The sequence below is a fragment of the Equus quagga genome, chromosome 7, assembly GCF_021613505.1.
Source record: "Equus quagga isolate Etosha38 chromosome 7, UCLA_HA_Equagga_1.0, whole genome shotgun sequence".
Classification (NCBI taxonomy): domain Eukaryota; kingdom Metazoa; phylum Chordata; class Mammalia; order Perissodactyla; family Equidae; genus Equus; species Equus quagga.
Genome location: NC_060273.1, coordinates 39,146,686 through 39,173,929, shown reverse-complemented (window position 1 = coordinate 39,173,929; position 27,244 = coordinate 39,146,686). Strand labels below are relative to the sequence as shown.

Genomic DNA, 27,244 nt, shown 5'->3' with positions numbered 1-27,244 from the left:
CCAAACTCATTCTTTGAGTGGGGGAGGAGGAATACCAATGTCCAATCGAAACTGTGAAAGCAAAGCAAAAATTAAAGTCATTAAATAAAACTAAGTAGCACTGACATCAGATCTGTAAGTTTATTTGCTCAATGTACGACAGCTACATAATGACTCACATTCATGATATTCCATCACTGAGGAAAACTGCTAAGAATGGTCCGTGTGTGAAATAATTCCTTAGAGAAACACGGAGTTGGAAAAATAATCACTGATTAGACCTTAAAAATAGTTCACTGCATAACATGACAAAAAGCACAAAGGCTCATTCAGAGAACATAGTCATTGTTCTCCTACACTGTAATAGTTATAATTTCACCATGACAAACACCAGACATTAAGATTAAGCTAACACTGGTGTTTCTTTTGCTCCCCCCCCACCCTTTAAAAACAAAATATATAACTGCATGTCACTATAGCAACATCCAAAACAGATCAATTTGTTACGATCACTATTTGGTAGAGCAAACTTTACCCCCAAAAGAAAAAATTAAATTAAAAAAACTTTAGAAAATTTGAAGACTTAATTTTTTGTCATAGGAATACATAACACCTACAGTATAAGTTAATAAATTTCAAGCTACTGTATAGAAATACAACACTAGCATGCACAATATTGTATCAATAGAGTAATGGAGGAGTAACCATTTCACTGGGGAGACAGTATCATAGGCAAGTGCATTTCTTTAAAAATAAAGAAAGAAAAGAAACCATTCAAGCTGCTTAAATATCAAGTCTCCCACTCCCTCTTCATTTTCAGCCCTCAGGTATGATTTTATCTTGCATTATTCTAAAAAGCAGCCAGAGCCAAAGCTGAAATTTAAAAGAAAAATAGGTTTTGTAATTCCAGTAAATCATTTCCAAATGCTACAAGGAAGGACACAACACTGCTCACGGGACATGAAGAGAAGTTAAGGAAAGCCCCACCTACCCCCCCAAATCTATTCCCATCCATGGCATTGACTGTAGGCCCCGATAACGGCACAAAAGCTGGTAAGCTTTCCTCTGTTAGTTCTTCTGGTAGGTTCAGGTAATTGGGACTTCTGCTCTAGCATGTGGAGGGAACCTTCTAAGGAAAGTCATGCTGGGTAAACTGTGCAATATTACAGAGTATCACCATCATTCTTCTATCTTCACTGTCACCTGGATCCTGTTAAATGTATTCACTTCATACTTGTAAGCTCAATTTTAGAATCAGCAAAAGCAACTGTCAGTTTTTCCTCAATTATCATTCATATCTCTCCTTGCCTGAATAAAACAAACAAAACAAGTCTGGTGTCGTTACCTATCTCGGGAGTTCACAGTTACTGATCTTATAAAAACGGCTGAACACACTCAACAGGTCATGTTTTCAGACAGATTTATCCAAAACAAGAACGAAGGCTAACTGAAAACAAATTTGTGGAAATAGCAATGTAGTTTCTTTCCTTCAATTCCAAAATATGCACTGATTGCACAAGAGACAAATGAATCTCCAACGTCTATGCTTCCATTAAAAAGAAAAAAACATATAGAAAAAGTTTTGGTCAAATAGGACTTAAGTATTTATTATCTGCTGAGTTTAGTTTATCTTCCTACAACAATTACTTGGGGAAGGAGTGTCTTCAGGGAGGAAAAACTGACACACTTACAAGGCTCCCGAAATTGGACAGAATGTTTATGAATAGAGCTCTTCCTTCTGGATTTTTCCACCAGTAAGCTTCTAGCACCTGAATTTTCACACACTGCACCACCAACTTTCTCAAAATGATCTCCCAGCTTCTACAACCCATTAGCTTCTCTGAGAGCCATGAGCACAAGGTACAGTGGGGCACCTTAAGGTACACCCAACTGAGAGCCATCAGCATAAGGTACAGTGGGGAAGACCCAAGTGAAGAGTGAGATGGCAGCGTAATCCCTGAGGAAGGAGCTGTGGCAGCTTAAAAATCAGGATTTCTCTGAAAATATCAACACAATAAATGACATACAGACCTGAATTTTCTCTATTTTTGTGGTGTTTAACGTTTCTATTAAAGTGATTACTAATTTTTGTGGTGATTTAAGTTGAGAGGAAAGAAGGACAAAAATCCCACAGCCACCTGCCAAGCACCTATTAACCAAAACCTAAAGTAGCTCTGATTCTCCTCAGGCAAGCCTTTTGGCCTAGGAGACAGATAACAGCAAAACCAACCTGGATAAGGCTGAATAAGGATGTAAAGCCAAAATAACTAGCAAAGAAAAATACACAATCGATGGCTTGATGTTACATATGGCTGTAATGTAGAAATACTGTAAACTGCAATTTAGTGTTAATACTGTCAACTAATCAGAGACTTCAGAAAACTGGCAAGGCCTAAATCACAAGGATAAATACACCTTATGTTCTAAGTCTGTCAGTTTGGGATTTAAACTATTCCATGTCTGGTAGAGTACGCCCTAAAAAAACTGCACAGCTAAAACAGATGAGATAGAAAGTACCCAAAACTTAAGACAAGAGCATATGTACATAAAAATCCTTACTGGAACCACAGAACTTATTGAATGAGGGCCATTCCATTTAAGTTTTCTTTTCATCTTAAACCCTATTACCTAGCAATAAGTTAAATTAAAGACAGACAGCTCCACTTGCATGAATCTACAGAACAGTCCATATGCCAGTGTGAGGCTGCTATTCCAATACCAGCACAGCTAGCCTGACTTTCCACTAGTGGTATTTTGGCAAAAATGTCAAAGAGGCGATCAAAGACAGGACAGGTCGTGGGTTTCTCCCTAGGAAGGTCAGCCCTCCCTTTCCCTCCCCCACCCGACCCCAACTCATGGGAAAAAAATAAAGACTGCAGTAGTAGCATCAGCGTGCGCTGCCAGTCCACCTGGGGGCCTTAATTGTTGCCTTCTCCACCATCGTCGTCTTGCTGATCGCTTGTCCAGAGCGTTAGGTTGTCACGGAGGAGCTGCATGATGAGAGTGGAGTCCTTGTAGGAGTCCTCGTTGAGAGTGTCGAGCTCAGCGATGGCGTCATCGAAAGCGGTCTTGGCCAAGTGGCATGCTTGCTCTGGGGCATTCTGGATCTCGTAGTAGAAAACGGAGTAGTTAAGAGCCAGGCCTAATCTAATGGGGTGAGTAGGCTGCATGTGCTCCTTGCTGATCTCATGGGCTTCGCTATAGGCCTTCTCAGATGACTCCACGACAGTTGCCCTTTTCTCTCCAGTGGCTACTTCAGCCAGGTAGCGATAATAGTCCCCTTTCATCTTCAGGTAAAACACTTTGCTCTCATACTGGGTCTCACTGCAATTCTTGATCAGGTAGTTATCCAGCAGGCTCAGCACATCCTGACAGACCGCTTCCAACTCCTTCTCTATTTTTTCACGGTAAGCACGGACCATCTCTATCTTCTTCTCATTGCCATCTGCAGAGGTCTTCTGCTCAATGCTACTAATGACCCTCCAGGAAGAACGGCGTGCCCCAACCACATTCTTGTAGGCCACAGAAAGGAGGTTTCTTTCTTCATTGGACAGCGGCTCATTCAGCTCTGTCACCTATTAGAGACAGAATAAAGAGTTGTTACGGTACAGATGATGTCAGTTGGGTTAATCATGTTTATGCCACTAAAACACAAACAGATCTATCAGTTGATTACAGTGATTAACAGATAGAGAAGTCAGGCTATGGGGTTGTATGGAAGGCGGATGGAGGTGGAACAAGCAACAAAGAAGGAAAAAACTGCAGCCAGATCAATGGTGCCTGAACCCCTGCTTCCTCCCTAGAAGAGGACACATGCTTACCACATAGCTGTCCCATGAAAGAACTAGCAAGTCTAGCTCTTACATGAGAAATCAAATTTTGATCTAAATGGCAAAAAGTCCGCAGTTCTATCATGTAACATTACATACATACCAATCCTGGGTATTTTAAGTCTAGATGGCTTATAAACCTCAACAGTTTTTTAAGAAAACAGAATGACAGTTGCCTTCTAATCTTGCCCTGTCTGCTAAGCTTGAGTCCCACTCCTTCTGGGTGAGAATATATTGAGTCAACTTCAGGATGACTTTTAAGAAACTAGGAGGCTTTTGTGCTCGTGTTTGATCATATGAATTATAAACCTCAGAAAGAAAGTCAAAATTGGGACCATGGGATTGAGTCTGCCCACTGAGATGTTTTCGCCACTTGGGGAACTCGTATTCCTTAGTGTCTGAATGAACACAATTAGCAATACAAAAGATGGAGGGATGAGCTAGTACTTCGGAGCTGAGGCGGCCAACAGGGATTAACCTTCTTTCAAGAAGGGCATTTCTAAAGGTTTCTATCTTCATCATCCCAAAGACTAATCACCTCGAGGAAACAAGCACCACCACACCAAGGTTCTACATTTTTATGACTACCAAACAACTGCTTATAATAAAGAAATTAAGTCATCACAACGCTACATTTGATTTATTTTACCTGATTTCTGTGATATCCGTCATATACCATTGTCTGATAACCACAGGAAACAGAAAATTTTACAAGAAGGCAAGAGCTCTGACTTTTCATTCCTATTGTGAGGCCACAATTTTATGTGTCTGGTAAACTCTCATATCCACGCCGCTGCATGCTAAGTCCACGGCTCAATTACAACATCGGGAATCCCAGACCATTCACTATTTCCTAAGTCTTACATAAGACTAGACACTTCCTCACCTCATCCCCACATGTACCCAGTCATAACGTGTTAACTGCCAAAACTGCATACTTCTGCCCTTTGTTCTTCTGCCCCTGCCTAGAATACGTGTCAGTGTTCCTGCCTGGAAAATACTTTCACACTGGTCAAAAACCAAGTTAATATTCATGTCCTCTATGAAATCTTTCCCATTTCTCCTCCTCCTACTCCCAGTCAAATTGGCTAAAGTCCTCACTCTCCCCGTGTAGATGAACCATAGCATCAACATAACATTATATTATTTATAGATGTGAAAGGCGGAGATATAATCCAAAAAGACATATCAAACCATATCAAACCCTTTTGGGGTGGGTTAGGATACCAAGAGACTCTGTACGTAGTACCCCATTTCCATCCAGTACGTACCCCATTTTTTTTAAGCCTAAAGGATCTTTTTTTTTTAACACTTTTTTTTTTTTTTTGGTAAGGAAGATTGGCCTTGCAGGTAACAACTGTTGTCAATCTTCCTCTTCTTTTTTTCCCCCCAAAGCTCCAGTACATAATTGTATATCCTAGTCTAAGTCATTCTAGTTCTTACATGGGACGCCACCACAGCATGGTTTGATGAGGGGTGTACAGATCCACCCCCAGGATCCAAACTGGAGAACTCCGGGCCACCAAAGCAGAGCCCACAACTTAACCACTCAGCCACAGTGCTGGCCCCTATACTCCACTTTTATAATCGAGGGGGAAGAGGAGGGTTATACTTAGTGAAACTGGTTGTGTAATTCAAATAGCATCTCTCAGAAATAATTAAATCACAATGTAAACCAAATCATACTTATTAGTTTACTGCAAGCAATTCAGTCTTTGAACTGATCATGCATTGCTTACTAATGCTCACAATAGCCAGTAAATGATAGACAGTCAAGTATCTCCTAAACTAGTAGTTTCCTAAATGAGTCGTTTTTCTTATGTTAACCTTTCACTATGCTTACCGATTTCCCACTATAATGCTAGAGGACAACAGTACCTCTACCAGACACAGGCTAGTGAAATAGACTGCAGCGTGGCAGAACGGGGGTTTGGTACCGCTGGGCTTCAGAGCAGAAGGAAACCAGGACAGAGGTGCTTTCTGCTCCATGACCCCCTACCCCACTCCCCTGTGGAAACTGCTTCTCCTGAATAACGAGGCTTATTATCTCATAGCCAATTTTTCATATATTCTAGGCTTTAAGACACTATTCTCAGCCCTGAGACCGCTGTCACTTCTATTGATTTCTGATGTATATTCAAATAACCCAGAAGACTGGGGTTTCCCCAGTCTCACCATTTGCAAAGTAACCTTGGGGGCAAACCAGTTCATCTCTCTGGGTCTTGATTTTCTTATCTGCAAAACAGAGATCTCTGCCTCTTTCATAACATTCTAGGTATATATCACACAAATGATAAAGCACTCCTGACAAGGTAAAGTGCTGTAGGGAGGTGGGCAATTACTCTTGAGAATATCTTGAACAATTTTCCTTCATTTTAATTCTCACACAGGAGGCCTCTAAATTTCTTACAGTAACAATCTACTAGCTTATCTTCCTATTTCAAGTATCTCTTCTCCATTTCATCCTGTTCTCTATTCTACGCTGAAACTTCCTTAGCTACCTTACATCACTTCCCTTCCATAAGCCTTAGTATCATATAGCCTGAAAATACTCCCCAGACTGGCTTTCAAACAAGCTGAGGCCTCTGCAGGCCTTGGGCACGCACACCATAGAACTGGAGCCCGCACTCACTGCCTGTGCAGACAGTGAAGACAGCCGCCTCTGGTGCAACTTGGCAACTGTCTCCAGTGCAAGAAGCCAGAGTGCCTGAGGCCACTGAGACTGAGTTCTGGCCTGTCCCCTAAATCATGTTATCCTTCTTTCAAGAGCCAGCAACTATTTAAGGTTCAAATTACCTCACCAGTATGCTATAGGGTGAGGTCTCCTCCCGCTGCAAAAGAAGTTCGGTGGCAGAGCCCAAAGGTAGCAAGCTGTGCTCGTGTAAAGTTTGCCTAGTTGCCTCACACCAACTGGAACCTGCAGATTATGAAATGCCAATGTCACCTTTAGATATAGTAACTCAAGCACATTCGGAACATACCCAGATGTTCTCTGCCACCGAAAAACTAAGTTAGAGGGAAAAACTTTAAAAAGTCTGCTCAAAGGAAAGTGAGGTTTCTCTAAGAACTGTAAATCAGAATTTTTAAAAATCCTTAAGATCAAAATGGCTTGCATAAGAATTAATCTGTGATTTTTACATTAAAATAAAGTAGAGATCCCAACTATAGTAGTTTTAAAAGGTCAAAGGATAATTTTTTAAAAGGAAAAGAATTATTCCTCCAGTGTCCAAAAAAGATTTAAGCAAGATAGAATGGTTATTCAATGTGGGAAGATGTGAGAAATGTCTCACTTTGGAAGGGAGGGAACATTTTCAAAACAGTCACTGAATGGCTTCTAAGAATGCAACACTCACAAATAAAATCCCCCAAATTCACTGTCATGTCTGTTGGAAAACGTATAGTTTGTATTCTCCGGCACTGCACTTATAAGGTATATAAATAAAAACGTGTAGTTTGTCTTCTCTAGCATTGTGGTCTCCTTAAAAACAAAACTAATCAACTCCTATGCTAACAGCTCAAGGCCAAATTTCTTTTAGCCAGAGAGCTATTAGAAAAAAGGTTAGAAAAATCTGTTATTCTCAGCCACAGGTTAAGAAACAAAACTCCCCAAAGCCCAGCTGCTAAGGAATCAGATCTTAACCAGCATCAACTGCTCTCCCCTAAGAGTTGAAGAGAAAAATCCTTCCTACCTAAGATTAGAAACCCTTGAGATTCTTGGAGAGCTATTTATGTGACTTTCTGACCCTAAGTCTTGGAGTACCAACTCATTCACAATTTCCTCAACTTATCTATCAAGAACCTTAAATTGTAATGAATGCAACTTCAAATGTTTAATTGTCTTAAATAAGATAAAACTTAAACTAAGTTTACTTTATTTAAAGGTATTTCTATCTTGCAGAATCTTGCGTACAAGTTACAAAGTAACAGTTATGGTGGTGAACAAAGGACACATTGATTTAAGAAAGCTGAAAATCGCCAAAGAATTTAAGTTCACATCCAAAAAACAAGAGGGATGAATAGGCGGAAAAAAGGATTTTTAGGGCAGTGAAATTATACTCCAGGATACTCTAATGATGGATACTTGTCATTACACACTTGTCAAAACCCAGAGAATGTACACCACCAAAAGTGAACCCTAATATTAAGTATGGACTTTGGGTGATAATGACGTGCCAATGTAGGTCCATCGATTGTTCTAACAAAGGTACCACTGTGGGATATTCATAGTGGGGGAGGCTGTACATGTGTAGGGGCAAGCAGTGTATGGAAACTGTGCTTTCCGCTCAATTTTGCTATGATCCTAAAACTGCTCTAAAAAATAGTCTATTAAAAAACAAACAAACAAAAACTAGCAGATGGGGCTGGCCCAGTGGTGTAGTGGTTAAGTCTGCGGTCTCTGCTTCAGCGGCCTGGGGTTCGCCAGTTTGGATCCTGAGCGTGGACTTATGCACCACTTGTCAAGCCATGCCGAGGCAGCATCCCACATATAAAATGGAGGAAGATGGGCATAGACGTTAGCTCAGGGCCAATCTTCCTCAGCAAAAAGAGGAGGATTGGCGGCAGATGTTAGCTCAAGGCTAATCTTTCTCAAAAAAACACAAAAAACAAAAACAAAACTAGCAGACATTAAGTATAACATTTGGCCCCACCATGCATTTTTTGTCCTCCTAGGTTTGGAATACTATTACCTGAAAGGGCCAAGAGGCCATGAAAAAAAAAAAAATGCAGTGATTGCTATATATGAACACCCTACACCAAAAACATAAGAATAAGAAATAAGATGACAAGGTGCAAGATGGGCATCAGTGTCCACATAACGGACGGTGTCTATATACAGTGCAGGCAACAGAATAAACCACTACAAATATATGTGACACTGTTCTGCCTGAGTATAATTAATCGTGTATTCTAAAGACGACCTGTCCACTAAATAACTAAACAATTTTTAAATATGAAGTTAGGCCTTGCACATCAGAGAAAAATGCCTTAAACCTGAATTATAGTCTGTGCAGAAAAGAGTTAACAGAACAAGCTTGAGACTGCTATCTTTAGAGAGGTCTGCTTGCAAAGCTGACCCTTGGCTGGCATCTGAGAACTTGGGTTTTGGAAGGGTTCCCACCATTCCCAGCTAAGAATGGCTCAGTGTCCCTCAAACTGTTTGTGCAAACAATGTGGTTTATGCTAAACACCTGTTTTCCTTCTAGGAGTCTTGAGTTTGGTACGTGCTAAGCAGAAAGTGCCTATAGGAGCAGGCCCCAATAAAACCCTTGGGCCCCAAGTCCCTAACGAGCCTCTCTGGGAGGCCACATTGCACACTTGCATCCTGAGAGTCCCCTGGGCGAGGACCCTTGGAAGCTTACGCCTGGTCTACTCAGACCTTCAGCCCAAGCAACTTGTCCCTTGGTTCATGTGGCTTTCTTTCACTGTAATAAATTATAGCCATGAGTAAAATTATATGCTGAGTCCTAGCAAATCACTGAACCTGGGGTTTGTCTTGGGGACCACCAACACGTATTCACTCTAGAAAACTGAATTATAACATGTCCCGTAAGGCGAAATGACAAGGAAAATATACTTAAAGGCCACTCATCAGATACTCGGTCAAGTGTTCACTGAGCATCTAGCATGTGCCACACTGCACCACACTGTATGGATGATAGAAAATTTAGAGAGACATCCCCAAGGTGCTAGTTCACAGGAAGGAAACACAAACTTATTCACATTATCAGTAACACAGATGTTCTTAAGGTAGCAAAACCGCCCAGGAAGCTTAGAGGAGACTTTAACTAGGAAGTAACAAGATTAGGCAGGTTTTTAAAAACCAGCAGCAATCACCTGGATAAAAACTGTGCAGGAGGGGAACATGCCAGGAAGACGAACATCCCAGAAGAGTCATGAAACTTCCACGGCATATTCAGGGCCAAACTCAAGGTCTGAGAGATGAGAGGAGAGCTGGCTGAGAACCTGGGTTTTTCTGACAGCCACCCAAGTCCAGTTCTTTTCACAACTACCCTACAAGGTGGACAACATTATATTTATTTTACAGGTGTGATGTAGAGAAATGAAATGACTTTTTCTCAAAAATCAGACCACTAACATACAGCAGAGTAGGGACACAAACTGGGGCCCTCTGGCTTCAAATTCTGTGCTCTTTCTTCCATGCTGAGTCTCTGATGATGTAAACATTGCACACATCACAGAGAAATGGCTACTTTCTCTAATACATAAAGACGACATAAAAAGAATTTAAGATCAACCAGTAACAGAAAAAGGAGCAGGGGCCAGCCCCGTGGCCGAGTGCTCAAGTCCACACACTCTACTTCAGCAGCCCAGGGTTTCGCCGGTTAGGATCCTGGGTGTGGACCTAGCACTGCTCGTCAGGCCATGCTGAGGCAGCGTCCCACACAGCTCAACCAGAAGGACCTACAACTAGAATATACAACTACGTACTGGGGGCTTTGGGGAGAAGGAAAAGGGAAAAAAAAACAAAAATGAGCAAAACGAATGGACGGTTGAAGGAAAGGAAAACATAGGTAGAGCACACAATGTCATTCGTTATAAATGTTAATTTTTCTCCAATCAGACTGGCAAAACTTCAAATTTGATGACTCACTGTGAAACTGGTGTGGCTAAACAAGCACTCTCATCCACGGTGGAAACTAAACTGATAGGACCTTTATGGAGAGCAATTTGGAAATGACGGTCAAAATTACAAATACTCAAAAACTTTGATTCTGCAATTCCATTTTTAGAAATTGATTCACTGCATTATTTCTAACAGCTAAAGTCTGGAACCACCTAAATGGTCTTTGATGGGAGACTGGTTAGATTATGATACATCCATACAATAGGAATCCTAGATTGCCATTAAAAGAGTATTTGTAGGGGCCGGCCCAGTTGCATAATGGTTAAGTTTGCATGCTCTGCTTCAGCAGCCTAGGGTCCACAGGTTCGGATCCCAGGTGCAGGCCTACACACTGCTCATTAAGCCATGCTGTGGCACCATCCCACATAAATAGAGGAAGACTGGCACAGATGTTAGCTCAGGGCCAATCTTCCTCGCCAAAAAAAAAAGAAAGAAAGAAAAAGAAAAAAAGAGAAAAAGAATTTGTATATTCTCTGTGTATTTCTAGAAGGGTCTGAAAAACAGAATGACTGGGAGGTACTCAATGTTGAGGTGGTCAAATTTGTACCTGTTACCAATAGTACCTATTCAAACAAATCCTCTCCATAATTTACCATTAACCTTATCCACAATTAAAGTTTAAAGCTGTTTTGAAAAGCAGGTTTTCAAAAAGAGCCCCAGACGAATAGTTTTACATAAACAAGTTTACTAATGTGAATAACTCAAACCCACATCTGATGCTTTGTGCTTACCACCCCAACTATACCAAGAATGCCTTTTTTCCCTTATTTTAGTTGTAAAAAAATCTTTCATTTTATCTTTATATAGATTAGAGTTGCTATACAGAATATATACTATAGATTACGGCCCTCTTTCATCGCACCAAATACTAATTCTAATACTTTTCCAGTTTATTCCCAACATAATCATAAGTTTCCAAACATCACTTATCCTGTCCCAGGTATACTTCTTTCACTTGTATCATACTGCCTGGACAAGGACAATGTTAATGCTCATAATGAGCATCTTTGTTTTGTTTTGAATTTAACGGAATATTTTCAGCGTTTCATTCTTAAATACTGACTCTTGGTTTAAAAGATACATCTCATGTTAAGAAAGTATCCATCTATTCCATATTTTTTCTTGGGGCCGGCCCAGTGGTGCAGCAGTTAAGTTCACACGTTCTGCTTCTCAGCAGCCTGGGGTTTGCTGGTTCGGATCCCAGGTGCGGACATGGCACCGTTTGGCAAAAGCCATGCTGTGGCAGGCGTCCCACATATAAAGTAAAGGAAGATGGGCATGGATGCTAGCTCAGGGCCAGTCTTCCTCAGCAAAAAGAGGAGGATTGGCAGCAGTTAGCTCAGGGCTACTCTTCCTCAAAAAAAAAAAAACCTTATTTGCAGTGTTACATTAACTTACGAAAATCAAATTATACTCAAATTCTACTGAGCTTTCAGTTAAAACCCTGTATCTCTTTTTCCCCATATGTGCTATTGTGAAGTGCCATCTGCACCAAACACAAAAAACAGTTGAATTTGGGGGCCAGGGTACAGGACTTTAAGCAAAAATAAGGACACTTTATTAGCCTAAAAAATTAGTTAAATTCAAATTACACAGGTTCTTATACAAACCCATATCAACTCCTTCATAATAATCTCCTCTTCCACAGCTTTTCTCTGCTTCTACAATTTCTCCTGGAATCAATGTCATGTTCACCTTCTTTGGGATTGTTACCTGGGTCCAGACCTCTGGTTCCACTTCCATTATCCAAGGTTATTCCCCCAAATTAATTATAAATAGTTCAGTTATCTTGATTTTGACAACTTATTCCCAAACCACACCTTGACCTCATTCAGAACCATTTACTTTTAAAATCAAACTCCTATAGGGGCTGGCCCCGTGGCCAAGTGGCCCAGTGTTTCGTTGGTTCGAATCCTGGGCGCAGACACGGCACTGCTCATCAAACCATGCTGAGGCAGCGTCCCGCATGCCACAACTAGAAGGACCCACAACGAAGAATACACAACTATGTACCGGGGGGCTTTGGGGAGAAAAAGGAAAAAATAAAATCTTAAAAAAAAAAAAAATCAAACTCCTATAACCTCCCATTTTACCAGTCTTCACTCTCACCTACTGGCCTTGCTCTTGAGCCCCATGCTTTTTCTCTCAGCCCTGTCCCTGGAGGCTTTATTCCTTCTTTCCAAGGTTCGTCAAGATTCATCACTTCAATTATTTCTGCCTTAGTATAAACTGTCCTACGTTTTGTCCTTCTCCTCCACCATTTCTAAAACACACAAATGCACAATCAAGCCAACTACCCAGGCTTTCTACTCTCATACCCAAAATTTAGGCAAGGAGGGAGAGAGACAGAGGGAGACACTAACAAAAAACTATAGATTACAGCCACTACAAATTAAGCATTTCTTAACCTCAGTTGGGCCCTTGGCACTCACTGCCTGGCAAGTCTCGCTTCTACCGCCTCTTTACAGAAGCAAGTGACCATGAGATGAGCCAATTTCAAGGCCCTTACTTAACAAACAACGGCACCCATCACTGCCTCCTCCCTGTAGACCAAACAAGGCGTTTCTTCCCCTCAATATATTCCCATCAGTCGTTCTCTTTCCTGTATTTTCCCTTCTACTCTCCTGCTCCTTCCCATCTACATACAGTCCAACTAAAGGATTAATATAAATAAATGATGCCTTTTAATCTCATCTTTCTTATTTCCTTCAAAATTAAGTTTCTGAAAATAAGTTTATATTTGTTACCATTTCTTCACATTTCACTCACTCTTTTACCCCAAGACCACTCTAACCACTCTAAAAAGCTGTAAACGTCTTCCTATTTCATATATCCACTGCTCTCTTATGTCTTCATCTTAAATCTTAATTCATAAAGTAATCTAACACTGTTGACTACACCCCCCCTTTTTTTTTTTTTGCTGAGGAAGATTTGCCCTGAGCTAACATCTGTTGCCGATCTTTTTTTATTTGCTTAAGAAAGATTAGCCCTCAGGTAACATGTGAGCCAATCTTCCTCTATTTTGTATGTGGCATGCCACCACAGCATGGCTGACGAGTGGTGTAGGTCCACACCCAGGATCCAAACCCGTAAACCCAGGCCGTCAAAGTGAAGCGCACCAAACTTAACCACCATGCCACAGAGCTGGCCCCTACACTCCCTTTCTTGACACTCTTTTTATTAGCACTCTTTTCCGGTTTTCTGCATATATCACTATCTACTTAGTGTTTTCTTCCTCAGTTACCACATAAGCGCTATTCCCAGGGTTTCACATTTTGTCTTCAACTCTCCATTTTCCCTGGGTGACTTCACTATGCCTGGTTTTAACTTGCATGGGTATATAGAAGGCTCCCCTAGAAGGTCAGTTCTATGAGGACAGGGGATATTACTTTCTCCAGATCTTAGACCATACCCTGGCCCTTAGCAGGTCCTAAGTAAATATTTGTTTACTTAATGAATTAATAATAGGGAACACTGAGCGCTTACACTCTGCCAGGACTGTTCTAAGTGCTTTTCACATGTTAAATTGTAACCATGACATCTCTATTAACCTTCACTTAAATGTTTCCTCAAACTCAGCACGCCACAACTGAAATCATCTCTTCCATCATTTTTCCTTCCTCCCCTTTCTTGCTCTAGCTCCAGCCTTCAAATTCTCTCTCACACCTGCCCTCACTATCCTTGCCCAGGTACTCATCCCTTGAGACTAGACCCCTAATAATCGGTGTCCCTCCCTCTACCTCACTGCCCCATTCAATCTCCACATTGCTGCCAATGATCTCTCCAGACCAAAAATCAGATTATGATTATGATCCTCTTCTGCCTAAAATACTTCAATGACTCTCCATAGGTTATGCAGGAGCCCAAACTCCCAAGGCCCTTCATGAACTGGCCCCCATTTCCATCTTTTGACTCATTTCCAACTAGTCCCTCAAATGCACAAGCTACTGCAGCATTCCGAGCACAGCCAATGGTGAGCAAATAAACGAACCAGGCAACAGATTCTGCTCCTTGCACATCTTGAAGCTAAACATGCTGTTCCTTCTGCCTGGACAGTCCTTCCTCCAACAGTTCTCCCTCCCCTCCAGACTCCAAAGACACTGCTCCAGCATCGCTTTCTCTAGGAAATCTCCCCTCATGCCCAGTGTGACATCAGTGTCCTCTTTTGATCCCACAGCACTGAGCTTACTTCAATTTTTATGCGTGGAATGAATATTCTCACAAGTGTTCAATAATACCCCATCACAACTCTATCTTCCCTTTGTGACTGTGGATCAGTATCATTCACTTCTTTCACCTGCCTAGATCGTACACAAAATATTCAAATGAGCATCTTTTTTCTTCCTTTGTTTCAACCAAATCCCATCAAAACACTGTTTCCACACTCCAGTTTGTGAAATCCACACAAGACTACATTATTTTTGATGTACAGAAAGGTCACAGCTTCCCCCTATTTCTTTCAAGCGTGGTATACTTTTCCATTCAGTTCTGAGTGGCATCCTTTCACCTCTTGGCAATACCCATAAGACTCCAATGGCAGAAGTACAGTACTTACCTCCTGATGTTAAAAATCTGAAGTTCTCCCTTGATAAAATATACCACAATCACGGGAGTCAAATGTTTTATAAAAGAAACCAGATTACACTCGTATTGGGTAAGATATCTTAGGACTGTCCTAACAGAAATTTGTTCTGTATTTAAACCTAGGCTACACAATGATCCTCTCAAAGACAACTAAGTGGGAAAATATTAAACATGCAGTAGTCTGAATGATTTTCAGTGCTTCTGCAAACTATGGGACATTTACTAAAACTAGCCAAAATAGATCAATTAATGAGACAACAGTTAAAAGATCAGAGGCTGGTCCGGTGGCCGAGTGGTTAAGTTCACGGGCTCCCCTTTGGCAGCCCAGGGTTTCACCGGTTCAAATCTTGGGCAAGGACATGGCACTGCTCATCAGGCCATGCTGAGGCAGTGTCCCACATGCCATAACTAGAAGGACCCACAACTAAAAATATACAACTATGTACCACGGGGCTTTGGGGAGAAAAAGGAAAAAAAAAAAAAAAAGATCAAGAGTACCCAGATATACACTTTACTCCTTTTTTTTCTTTTGCTGAGGAAGATCAGCCCTGACCTAACATCTGCACCAATCTTCCTTTATTTTGTATGTGGGTCACCACCACAGCATGGCTTGATGAGTGGTGTAAGTCTGCACCCGGGATCCAAACCCACGAACCCAGGCTACTGAATCTGAGCATGCAGAACTTTAACCACTACATCATGGTGCCAGCCCCTATAAGAGAGCTTAGATTTAGCTTTTCAGTTCAAGCCTTAGGCAAATCACTTAAACGTTTCCACCTGTAAAATGGGAGCATCACTTAATAAAACTGCTGTGAAATTAAATGAGAAAAGTATAGAAAGATGCTTCCCAAATGACAGTAAATGTCAAACTATATTCGATATTTTATCTAAGAGTGTGTAACTTAAAATCTTCTCTTCCCAAAAAGATTTTTGTCAGTGCAGAAATCTATAAACAGATGTCAAAAAAGTCATACCAAAAAGCACCATAGGGGGGCCAGCCCTGTGGCAGAGTGGTTGGGTTCCTGCGCTCTGCTTCAGCAGCCCGGGATTTTGCCAGTTCGGATCCTGGGCGCGGACATGGCACCGCTCATCAAGCCAGGCTGAGGTGGCATCCCACACAGCACAACCAGATGCACTCACAACTAGAATATACAACTATGTACTTGGGGGCTTGGAGAAAAGGAAAAAGAAAAGATTGGCAACAGACGTTAGCTCAGGTGCCAATCTCTAAAAAAAAAAAAAAAAAACCAGTAGCCCAGGTTTTCCATTGTGTTCCAAATGCTGAGTTTAACTCATTAACATTGCACAGTAATGCTACGCTGCAACTCACTAACAGTACTGACTTGATTTTCACAAGAGATGGAAACACTTGCTAAATAAAAAGTTAGTCTTTAATCATTCTTTATTAAAAAATGAGTGCGTATGTGTATATATATCCAGTCAGATTAACAGACAAAAACAGGATCAAAATGTATGAGTACCGTAAGTCCAAAATAAGAAGTAGTTATAATTATTTTTGAGAATCTACATGCTAGACAGAGTTCTAAATAAGTAATGTGAATAGAACTGTATCTTATGCAAGTTTTAAATAAAATTCAATCCGTTACTAAAGCTTGAAGTTTACCATATTGTTTTCCCTTCCTCAATAAATGGATCCAGTTCCAAAAATCTAAAGTTCTTTTCTGCAGACCCTTCAAGTGTTAAAAAAGTAAATGAAACAGCAGCATCCCCACCTAAACTCCTGATGCTAAACTGGTCAGCTGCACACTCCTGAGCGTGGATTCAGATCCAGGCTGTCCAGGCCCAGATGGCTGGTTTATATACTTCCTACCTATCTGTACATACACACACTCAGCAGTATAAGAGTATAAGTATACTCAGACTTTAAGGCAAAAATCATTTTTAAAAAATGTTTGGCAAGCAACAAAGCCAATAAAAGCAAAACTTGTTTACTTACATCGTCCTCCACAAATCAATTGGCTTTTAGTTCTTCTATCAGATTAGTGATAAAAGTCACAAGAACTGAGAGAAGAATCCAACTTTGTTGTCCTTTTCAGGAAAAAAAGGCAGTAAAAAAGGAAGCGAAAACAGTCCTGTAATGATACAACTTGTCTCTTAACCTACAGACACTGTATCATCCTTCCTGTGCCCACTCATGACCCACCCAGCCTTTCACGCCCTCATGAGAGTAAAGGCTGATGGGAGGCAGCACGTGGATGTCAACTGAAAAGAAGCACTCCAGGGACCAGCCCCGTGGCCGAATGGTTAAGTTCACACGCTCCGCTTTGCAGGCCCATGATGGTTTCGCTGGTTTGGATCCTGGGCGTGGACGTGACACCGCTCATAGGACCATGCTGAGGTAGCGTCCCACGTGCCACAACTGGAAGGACCCCCAACTAAAATATACAACTATGTACTGGGGGGATTTGGGCAGAAAAAGCAGAAAGAAAGAAAGAAAAAAAAAAAGATTGGCAACAGTTGTTAGCTTAGGTGCCAATCTTAAAAAAAAATAAGCACTCCCCTTAAAATCAAAGAAAAATGAAATTACCTGCCATCTGGATTAAATGCTTTAAGGAAGAAAACTACACTTCAAAGTCACCAAATCTGAACGTAAAGAGATCTTGTTCATAATCTGAGCATTTGTGGCAAATAAAGGGTAATTTTAGGTCCACAAAAAGCCACCTTCCAAGAAAGTATATCCCAAAGGGGCCAGAAGAGTAGGAAAGTACACAGATACAAGGTTGGTCAACATGCCGACAAATGGTGAAGCTGCTTACATGGGGGTCTATTTTACTATTCATCTCTATGTTGTGTATATTTGAAAGTCTCCATATCAGTTTTTGGGTTTTAGGGTAAACATTCCAACAAGAAAACCAGCAAAAGGGACATCTGCCGCAAGTAAGCTAACAGGCAAGCTTTCCCCCATTTCAACCTCTTTTTGTTTTTCTTCTTGGAGTAGAAAGGGCAATACGGTATGCTGAATTCTGAACCATGTTTATGTAATACCTAGTCAAATAATTACATTTTTCAAAACTTTTAAGAGACAATACCCAGTACTAGTGATAGTTTCAAGATCCTTAAAACTTATTCTTAGCTATTCTTTTAGCAGCTCCACTTTTGGGTCTGTGTCCTAATGTATAAACTGTGTTTGAGCTTTAGCCAAAGATATTTACGACACTATTATTTATAAATATAAATTTGGAAAAGAGCCTAAAGGCTAAATAAAAGTATAATTAAATTACGACACAGCCACAGGATTATTCCGCCATTGAAAATACTAATGACAGAAGAAAATATCCTTGAAATAATGTCAAGTGAAAAAGGCAAAGTTAAAAGCCTAAACTCTGTAGAAAAAGACATGATGGAAATATCCCTACATGGGGAATGACTATGGCAATGATTTTTGTCATTTTCCCCCCAATTTTTCTAGCCTCTGAAAGGCCAGGCATTTTTGTCATCAGCAGTCTCAGCCTTCCCAAAACCAGACTCTTAGCAAATCACAGCATCCCAAAACTCAAAATATTCTAGAATATTCCCTCTCTGCTCACTTGTCCCTACTAGCCTTCCTTGCATCAGAACGTCCTTTTCTGCTGTTCTCATCCTCCTATCCTAATTCTTGCCGTTCTGGATTGGGACATTTTCAACCTCGCAAAAAAAAAAAAAAAAAAACCTAGTGTAAAAAAAACCCTAGTGTCTAACCTTTAAAGTCTGTTTCTATCACACAGATGTAATTAGGAAGACCAGACGTAGGTCATACGTGCGAGCGGAGGATGACTCGAAAACATCTGTCCACTAGTCTACCCATGCCGGCAGGCCCTCATGGAAAGGATACCGGCAGGGAACAGGGATTATCTGCATGGCTACTACCCATGCTGAGTCTTCACTGCAGACACACTCACTACTTCAAGTTAGACTGCCACAAAAGGAGCACTGTACTGAACTAACGTGAAACAATGAAGCAATCCTGCCAAGAAAAAAAAAGTAAAGCCTACTTCTCTGTCCTTAAAATCCTGGCACCATGGGCAACCTTATTTCCTACACCTAGGTTATTTAAATATGGCAGCTTAAGCGTAATATTAACAATTCCTTTCAGAAAGCTAAGGAAATTTAAATATCTCTTCAAAATAAACCTGCACTTTTAAAGCCTTCGTCTCGTTACCTCTCAGCCCTCTCTCACTTCTCTACACACCGCAGCTGCTCTTCACACTCAGCTCGTGGGGGAGGCTGGAGAAGGGATTCCTCTGGAGCTACTGTCATTATACGTTCAGCTGCCCGCTGCTGTCACTGTCATTCCCAGCTCCGACAGCACTGTTCTACTAACAGAATTATTAAGAGGGGAAAGCTGACACTACACTGGGTCCTACTCACTAAGTCTGGCTTTAGAGCTCTCCAAAAATAAGATATCGCTCCAAAGGTTAAGAGGACAAGACCAACGAGTTTATCTAGAAATTTATTTATTAACATTATGTTAAAAATCTGTATATGTAAGAGCACTCCCATTTCTATTTACTAATTCACAACCCAATTAATGCTAAGTGGCACAGTAACAGCAGTCAACTTAGGTAAAGAAAAATCTCCCTCTGTGGGACACACCCTTACAAGTGAAATGCTGATGAAAATTTGGCTTAGACTTCACCAGTTCTTTAAAAAGGAAGAAAAAAGACTCATGCAAAGTCTTTAAGATTTACAATTTTTATTGTTTCTGCAAAATCATGGGACCAAACCACTTATTTAACCACTTATCTTAAAATTAAAGCTTTCTTTTGGGAGTTTTTATTGATCACTTTTCATGTAACTATTTTTCTACTATTCAAATTCATAAATTAGCAAAGTTAAAATTTCAAGGGTCTCTACAAGTGCCAGTTTAAAGATAATACAGTTTGGTGGTGAACCAAAATGACAGCTGATCTCTAAAATGGAATTTGGGGAAGACAACAGGAAAATGAATGAGAGGAAAGGCCACAAAGCAGCTGGCAGTGGTAGCCTTTATCACCTAAGAAGACAATAAATATAGCTTCCCAAAGCTATAGTTTTAAGTATTGGGTTAAGCACTAAGAAACAACTTAGAAAACAAGACAAAAGAAAAGATAGTGGTCTACACGTGATTTCTTCCCTTTGACTATTAAACATACAAAGTGGTCTTTGCTTTTCTTCCACATCCCCTGGACTGTGGTAGGACACAGGAATAACAGCCGTCCTGCCAGATAAAAGGATTAGCGTTGGTGATAGCAGAGGTGAGCAGCAGCTCCTGGCAGCCTCAGAAGCACTCTGGTAACCCAAACAACGTATTTAACACATCTTATTTACGGGAATCCCATCAGTTTAGAATGTCATGCTTGAATAGCTCACCACCCAGTGCCGCAGTGTCCACCAGGGGACAGCTGCCACCGCAGGGAAATCACTTATAACAAAGTCAGCCTTGGGGTGGAAAGCGAGTCATAATACAGACACCAGCAAAATTTCCATAATCTTCAAATAGTTAATAATCCGCTAGTTTCAGGTAAATTGTTCTTACTTATTTGGATGAGCATCATGTTTTGTAAGCTCTATAACTTTTTAAATGGAAATATAAACCTAGCTAAAATAATCCCTTTTTTAAATCTATGCTGAAAAGGTTCAGATGTTAGAAAACAAAGACAAAGGGACAGCGATTCCCATTGGCTGTGAGCTGTAGGGCACTTCATTACTGACACATTCCTGAATCAGTAATCAGGTTTTGAAATCTAGCCAGCTGCAGCCAGACCATCATCACTTGAAAATGGTTAGTTTACGTTATATGACTTTTACGTCAATAAAAACAAAATCATTTCTCCACTCTTCAATAATTTAGAGTTTAATTTAATAAACAAATAAGACTTCCCCCAAGTGCTATGGGATGAAATCCTCTGCAGTTAATCCAAAGGACTGTAATGAGGATGCACATTTAACATCTTTCATCTCAATGTAATTCAAAAGATACACAGGAGATTTTTTTTAAATAATTAGAAAAAACACTTAAATAGTCACTACAGTTCTTGCAAAAGATAACACACAAAAAGCAAACTGTTATCTGTATCCTTTCCACTCCAGAGAAGAGAACAATTGAAACCACATGACCCAGAATAATGGCTGGCAGAACTCCACCTCTGAAGAGTCTACAGAGGTGTCATTACTCCATTAGTGATAATGGCTATTGATCTGGCCTCCTGGAAGAGCTAATAGGAAAAACAGAGTATTTAAGATAGCAAGAATTTTAAAGTCTATCGATTCCACTAGAAAGACTTTTTTACATAATTAAGATAGCCTTTTGGCACCAATGCCCCCCATACACCCCTCAGTTAAATTGCTTAACCCAGTAACTTCAACAAAATTTGCAGCCCAGAACCTTTCCCCCCGACGACAAGTACCAGTAGCCTACTTAGAATAGTAACTTAAGAGGTTATTAAAATCCAAAGGACAAGACAGTACTATCTTAACAAGTAGGAGACCTCTAGGTGTTCACTCTCTCCTTAAATGCAAGATGACATATTTGTCTTAAAAGACTAAACTTCCCTCTTTCTTCCTTTTCAAAATACTGCATATTATTTCTATGCTGGTCATCCACATACAACTACCACCCGGCACAAGTCCCAACAGTGTTATTACTAGGATAACTTCATTGAATGCAAATAAATTTAATCCCTCTATCATCAGGATGATTTCAGCCTGAGAAAAGAGCTCACTTGAGTGGTAGGACTGAGTATTTTCTTTGTATCTGCCTGTATTTTCGAAATTCTCCAACAGAGGAAGAAACAAAGTTCTATAAGTTGTTACCATTTGGGGGCACCTACACATTTCATATTTAATCCGCATAACTTTTTCAAGTAGATATTGATCCATTTTACAGATGAGGATAATGAGGGCCAGAGGGGAGCCTAACTCCTCAAAGTCACAGTAAACAGGTTTGAAAAAGGTCTGCTTTATTTTATAAACTGTTCTTTCCTCTATACTCTGTCAGGGAGCAGAAGCATAAATATAGCAAAAGAGACCTTTTCCAAATCCCCACCTAAAGTGTTCTGTAACAGATTCTCATTCTCTAACATTTACTGAAAACGACCAAGTAGGAAGTCCTAATTTTTAAAGGTTTTTATTAAAACTTGCCAAATTACTAATTTGCAATAAATCTAAGCATACAGCCCACCCCTGCACTATCATACAACATTCTTATTTAAAACGTCTATCTTTATTCCGTCATTGCCCAATTTTAATAGTGAGATTAATGCTTAAAAATAGGAATGTATCTTATAAACTTTCGTGAGAAAACTAGAAATAAGAAGGCAAATAGACATATCTAAAGGTCACTGATTTGCAAGTCTAACGTTAAATGCAATTCTTATTTTTTGGACCAATTCTTATCTGGTGGAAGATGAAGTGCTTAATTCCACCCAGCTAATCTGTTAATTTCTGCATTACCTTGGACAAATGCCATTTGCATACTCCCTACCAGCCCTTAGGTGCATTGCAGCCTCTGTGTCATTGTGTGTGACATCACTGGGTTGCTATGGTTATAGGTGCGAGGTCACTCGCTTTCCTGTGAACCTAGAAATATGGAAAAATTAGAATAGTCTAAATAACACAAACCAAAGATATTTTCAATACTGATATTAAAAGTGCAACTTACATCATTTGAGCCTTAAAGATAGTGACTGTGGCAATATGATAATACAGCAGTACTCCTAATTTCAGAACCAATTCTCTTCCTTAATGAGATAAAAACCTTTTTTGTTAATGTAGCTGGCTTAAATATAAAGGCATCGGCATCATCATCTTTTGGGAACCAGTAAAGTTATTCAAGTTATTCTGTAATTAGTTATTTTGTAAAAAGTTATTCTATAATTAATAATTACAAAACATCTATATTGCTTCATTAAAAAGATTTAACATGCAAGGTACACTCCTACACCCACTTCACACCGGAGATGCATTTTAAAACCTTTGTTACATAAGGCAGAAAGTTAAATATTAAGATAGTGGGAGACCTAAATCATTAATTAATTTTCCACGTTTAACTGAATAATGCTCAAAAAGTCCCCCCTCCTCGAATATCAAACTGGTTGACAGCCCATCAGATAAATGTAGTGTTACTGACAAAATGGTGCAATACAGGCAGGAATCTGCATCCTGGACAAAATGCGACACCTGGAGATCAGTATTCGCTTTTCATCAGAATGAAGATGCGCTAGCTTTTTTTTTCTTTAAAGCCTCAGATGTATCTAACAAAACAAATTAAAAAAAAAAAAAAAAAAAGACTTTTGCCCCTTTAAAATAACTCCTCCCAGCCTCCACCCAGTCTAGGCTCTCTGCAATATGACAAATGCAGAATCTTCTGGAATGACTTGATACTGCCTCCCACCACCGCTTTGTTTGCAATATCAGAACAGAGAGAATATTTTTTCAACTTATAGGAATTTCAACAGATGTGTGCCTGTATTTTAAAAAGAAACAGCATATGTCACAAATTGAACCAGTCAGCTAAATTCACCACCTTTATTTTAAAGACAATACCTTACCCTTTTCAATACAAAAACGGGAGAGAAAATAGGGATGACATATTGAGAACAATCAATGCAAACGCTAGCGAGACGAACGTTCCCCCTTTCCAAAAGCAAGAGAACTTCTTTTGGAGAACGGAGAAAGGGAAGCCTTTTGTTAAGAAAAACGTGAGCGAGGAGGTTTCGATTTTGCACCATTGAGCCCAGGTTTTCGGGAGACCCTACATTTTTCCCGGGGAGGTCCTAAAGGATCTGTCAGGAGAGGCAGTGGGGAAGAAAATGGGGGGGTGGGGGGGAGTATTAGAAAACCGGAGACCTGCTGAGTGAATGGGAAAGGCGCCGCCCAGACACCAGGGAGAGAAAGAGGAACCGCATCCATGCGGTCCCCCGCCCCCACGCCCAGGCTGGGAGGAGGGGAAGTGGGGCACAAAGGATGCGCACGGCCCCCGCTCAGGTCCCTGGCACGCCCGGAGACGCGGCGGCCGGAGACCCGGCTCCCGAGCCCAGCCCAGCCCTGCCAGACCCCGCCCCAGCCCGAGCCCGGGAAGGGCCGAGGCGGCAGCGGCGCCGCCCCGGGGGACGCTCGGGGAAAGGCTCTAGCGCTCTCGGGATCCTCCCCAGCCCCCTCGGTGGGTGAGCAAGGGCGGCCCACCCTGCAGTCGCGACGGGCGACTCGTCCCCGGGCCGTCCCAGCGAAGGCCCGCGTCCGCGAAGGGGCTGGGGTAAGGCGGGGGGAGGGGAAGAGAGACTCACGTTCTTCATGGCCGCGGCCATGTCGTCGTAGCGCTCCGCCTGCTCGGCCAGCCGGGCTTTCTGCACCAGTTGCTCGCGGTCCACCATCTTCGCGGGCTGGGTCGGGCCGGGCGAGGAGACCTGGGCGGCCTGAAGGGCTTAGAGGGCAGCTGCGGCGCGGCTGGAGCCCGTGTGCCGGAGACACCGACCCACGAAGCGAGCGGCTGAGGCGACGGCGGGGACGCGAAGGCTACGGCTCGAGCTGCGACCGCGGGACCGTGCGCGAGGCGGCTGCGGCTGCTGTGCGTGCCGCGGGCGGACAACCCCCTGCGGCCCCGCCCACGCCGCGTGACGCAGCCGGCCCCGCCCCCCGCCTGCGCACCCCGCCCAGGCCCCGCCCCGGCCCTTCCGCTTCTCCGGCCTCCCCTCCCCAGCACAGCTCGCCACCGCCTTCTGGGCGTCCCTTCCTCCGCCGCTGCCCCTCAGCACTTCTCCTTCTTCATTTCATCCCAGTGGCTGCGCCCCAGCTTCTCCAGACGCGCCCCCGACCTGTCCCGCTGCAGACCCCCCACCCTGCTAGGCCCCGGCGCGTGGGCCTTTGGGAGTTGTAGTTCATCCTCGCGTGGGGTGATACGTTGAAAAGATCAAGGACAAAGGGGCGGTCAAGACTACATCTCCCAGTGGTCATAGCGCGCAGGCGGAGGAGGATGCGGGGGGGGGGGGGGGCGTCTAACTTCGCAGCCGCTGGGGACCCCTGGCGGGGACCAAGGCTGCGTCAGTCCGGGCGAGTGCTGATTCACTGCCGCGCCCCATATTCTTTGAGAAATTACCCGGGGAAGGGGCCCCAGGGCGTCCGCCCTGGACCCCCTTCCCCAGATGTAGTAGCAGGCCATGAGGGGATTGGGGAGGGGGGCGCGACCGCTGTAGATCCAAACTGTCAGGGTGGTGCCCGCCCGCAGGATGGTTGAATTAAGGAGCTAAACCCTGGGGGACTGTCACCCTCCCATACAAGCTTCCAGCTCCCCATCCCTAGCTTGAGATTCTTGGACCTGAGGAGGTGAAAACATGGAAGGATAGATACCACCGGGGTACTGGTTAATTTGCAGAAAGGATGTAGCTCCCTGCAGGCTGACCCCTGGGGAGCCTCTTCTTCCTCTCCAGGGTGGAGTGTTAAAGCTTCAATTCCGTTATCAGGAGCCTACCGTATGCCTAACACTGGGTTGTATTTGAGGGTTGACCAACCCTCCTCTGCCTTAGAACATACACACTGAGGTCAGACTGACAAATTCTTGCTCACATGCTTCCCTTTTTGACGTTCCATGTAGCTCACTCACCCTGTAGTTTTGAATGCACATTTTATTTACTTCATTTATTCGGCAATTATCTATTGAGCCCTATGTTCTAAGCAATGGGGTACAGCAGCGAACAAAACAAAGAATCCCTACCCAAGAAAAGAGGCAAGATAAAGGTGAATATGTCGAGTACGTTAGAAAGTGATAAGGAGTGAAAAAATAAAGGAGATGAAGTGCTGTGTATGAGAACCCAGAATGAAGGCGTTTCTGTGAGGGAATATTCCAGGCTCTGCGCTGGGTGCTGGGGGAAGAGGGCACGGAACCCTGCCCTCGAGGAATTTAGAACGTGTTAAGTATTTTTTAAAATTCTTTCAGGCTGGATAGGAAGAGGTTCTGAAAAGCTTCTCCAGGGAGATTGGTGACATTTCCAGCCCAGCCCTGAAAAGACGTGTAGGATTTGAGAGCAAGCAGAGGGCACAGACAACGAGACTCAGAGGCAGGTTCCTATCAATATTTATTGATAGGCAAAGAATCCAATGTGTTTGTTGCCTGAAGGGATGTGTAATGGGGCTGCAGCCAGAACATGAGGAGCCCTGAATGGCAGGCAAGGGAGTGAAGTCTTCTGAAATAAATAGAAAGCCTGTGAGAGATTTTAACCAGGGCAGAAAATGAGGAGATGTGCATTTTGTCTTCATCATCATCATTCATCATTGCCTCCTCAGTGCTTAGGACAGTGCCTGGCACACAGTAAATATGCAGAACATATGAAACAAAGAAATGGAAATAAACAAATGAATGCATGCACCTTAGGGAGACTACTTTGGCAAGAGAGGAAGAGATGGACTGAGGGAGGAGAAAGTCTAGAAATAGCTATCTTCTCCCCCTCCTCCAACATAGGCTGTAGCCCCTTTTCTCTTACTACACCACCCAGCCAAATGCAACCGTGCTGGTGAATAAACCCTCCCACTTCCTTCTGTCTCTTACATGAGTGTTCGCCAAGTCATTCCTCTTCCTTTCTCTTGATCCCTGCAGGCCAGGCTTAAACCATTCTGGCCTGGGCATCACGGGTCCGTGGGAATGAGCCCTTTACAGCCAACCCTGGCTGTCCACATGTAGATTAAGTGTGTTAACGATTCAGGCCCCAGATGCTAAATCTCGGGAACTTCCTGGCACATTTCAGGCTGCCTCTCTGACCTGCAGTCTCCACATGGAGGCTCCCCTCCAATGGTGCAGGGGAGAGCTGGCCCTGCCCTCCGTTCCCTTTTTGGTTTTTTTAAGACTCTAGGCTTAAAGCTGCAGCTGCCCAGCAGCCCCTGGCTGCTTAGAGGGCTGCTTCAGAGGCATGGTGACATTACACAGAGCAAATGGCTTAATATTCTGGCTTCCTCCTCCACTGCTTGGTACTGCTGAAAGAAACCTGGAGCAGGGAGGCGGAGAACCAGCATTCTGGCTTCTGCCTCGCTCCCAGCTCTGTGTTAAAGGCCTGTCCCCTCTCTGGGTCTTAATTCCCCCACCTTTAAAGTGAGAAATTACACAAAATGAGCAGTAAGTGGTCCGCCCAGCTGTGACAGTCATAGTTCTAGATTCAGTATGTTCATCTTCTGAAATGGAAGGCTACTGGCATTCTTTAGCTGTGGAAACAGGGAATCTGTATCTGCAGACCTGGGAGAT

General features: G+C 42.4%; 1 protein-coding gene across 1 annotated transcript; it reads right to left on the bottom strand.

The window, feature by feature from the left end:
• Window positions 1-106: 106 nt before the first annotated feature.
• On the bottom strand, window positions 107-24,643 carry YWHAG (tyrosine 3-monooxygenase/tryptophan 5-monooxygenase activation protein gamma). The gene is made up of 2 exons (XM_046666722.1): window positions 24,303-24,643; window positions 107-3,554 (listed from the first exon to the last, which is right to left on the bottom strand). The coding sequence occupies exons 1-2, from the start codon at window positions 24,387-24,389 to the stop codon at window positions 2,898-2,900; spliced, it is 744 nt and encodes a 247-aa protein (XP_046522678.1). The 5' UTR covers window positions 24,390-24,643; the 3' UTR covers window positions 107-2,897.
• Between the last annotated feature and the right edge of the window lie 2,601 nt (window positions 24,644-27,244).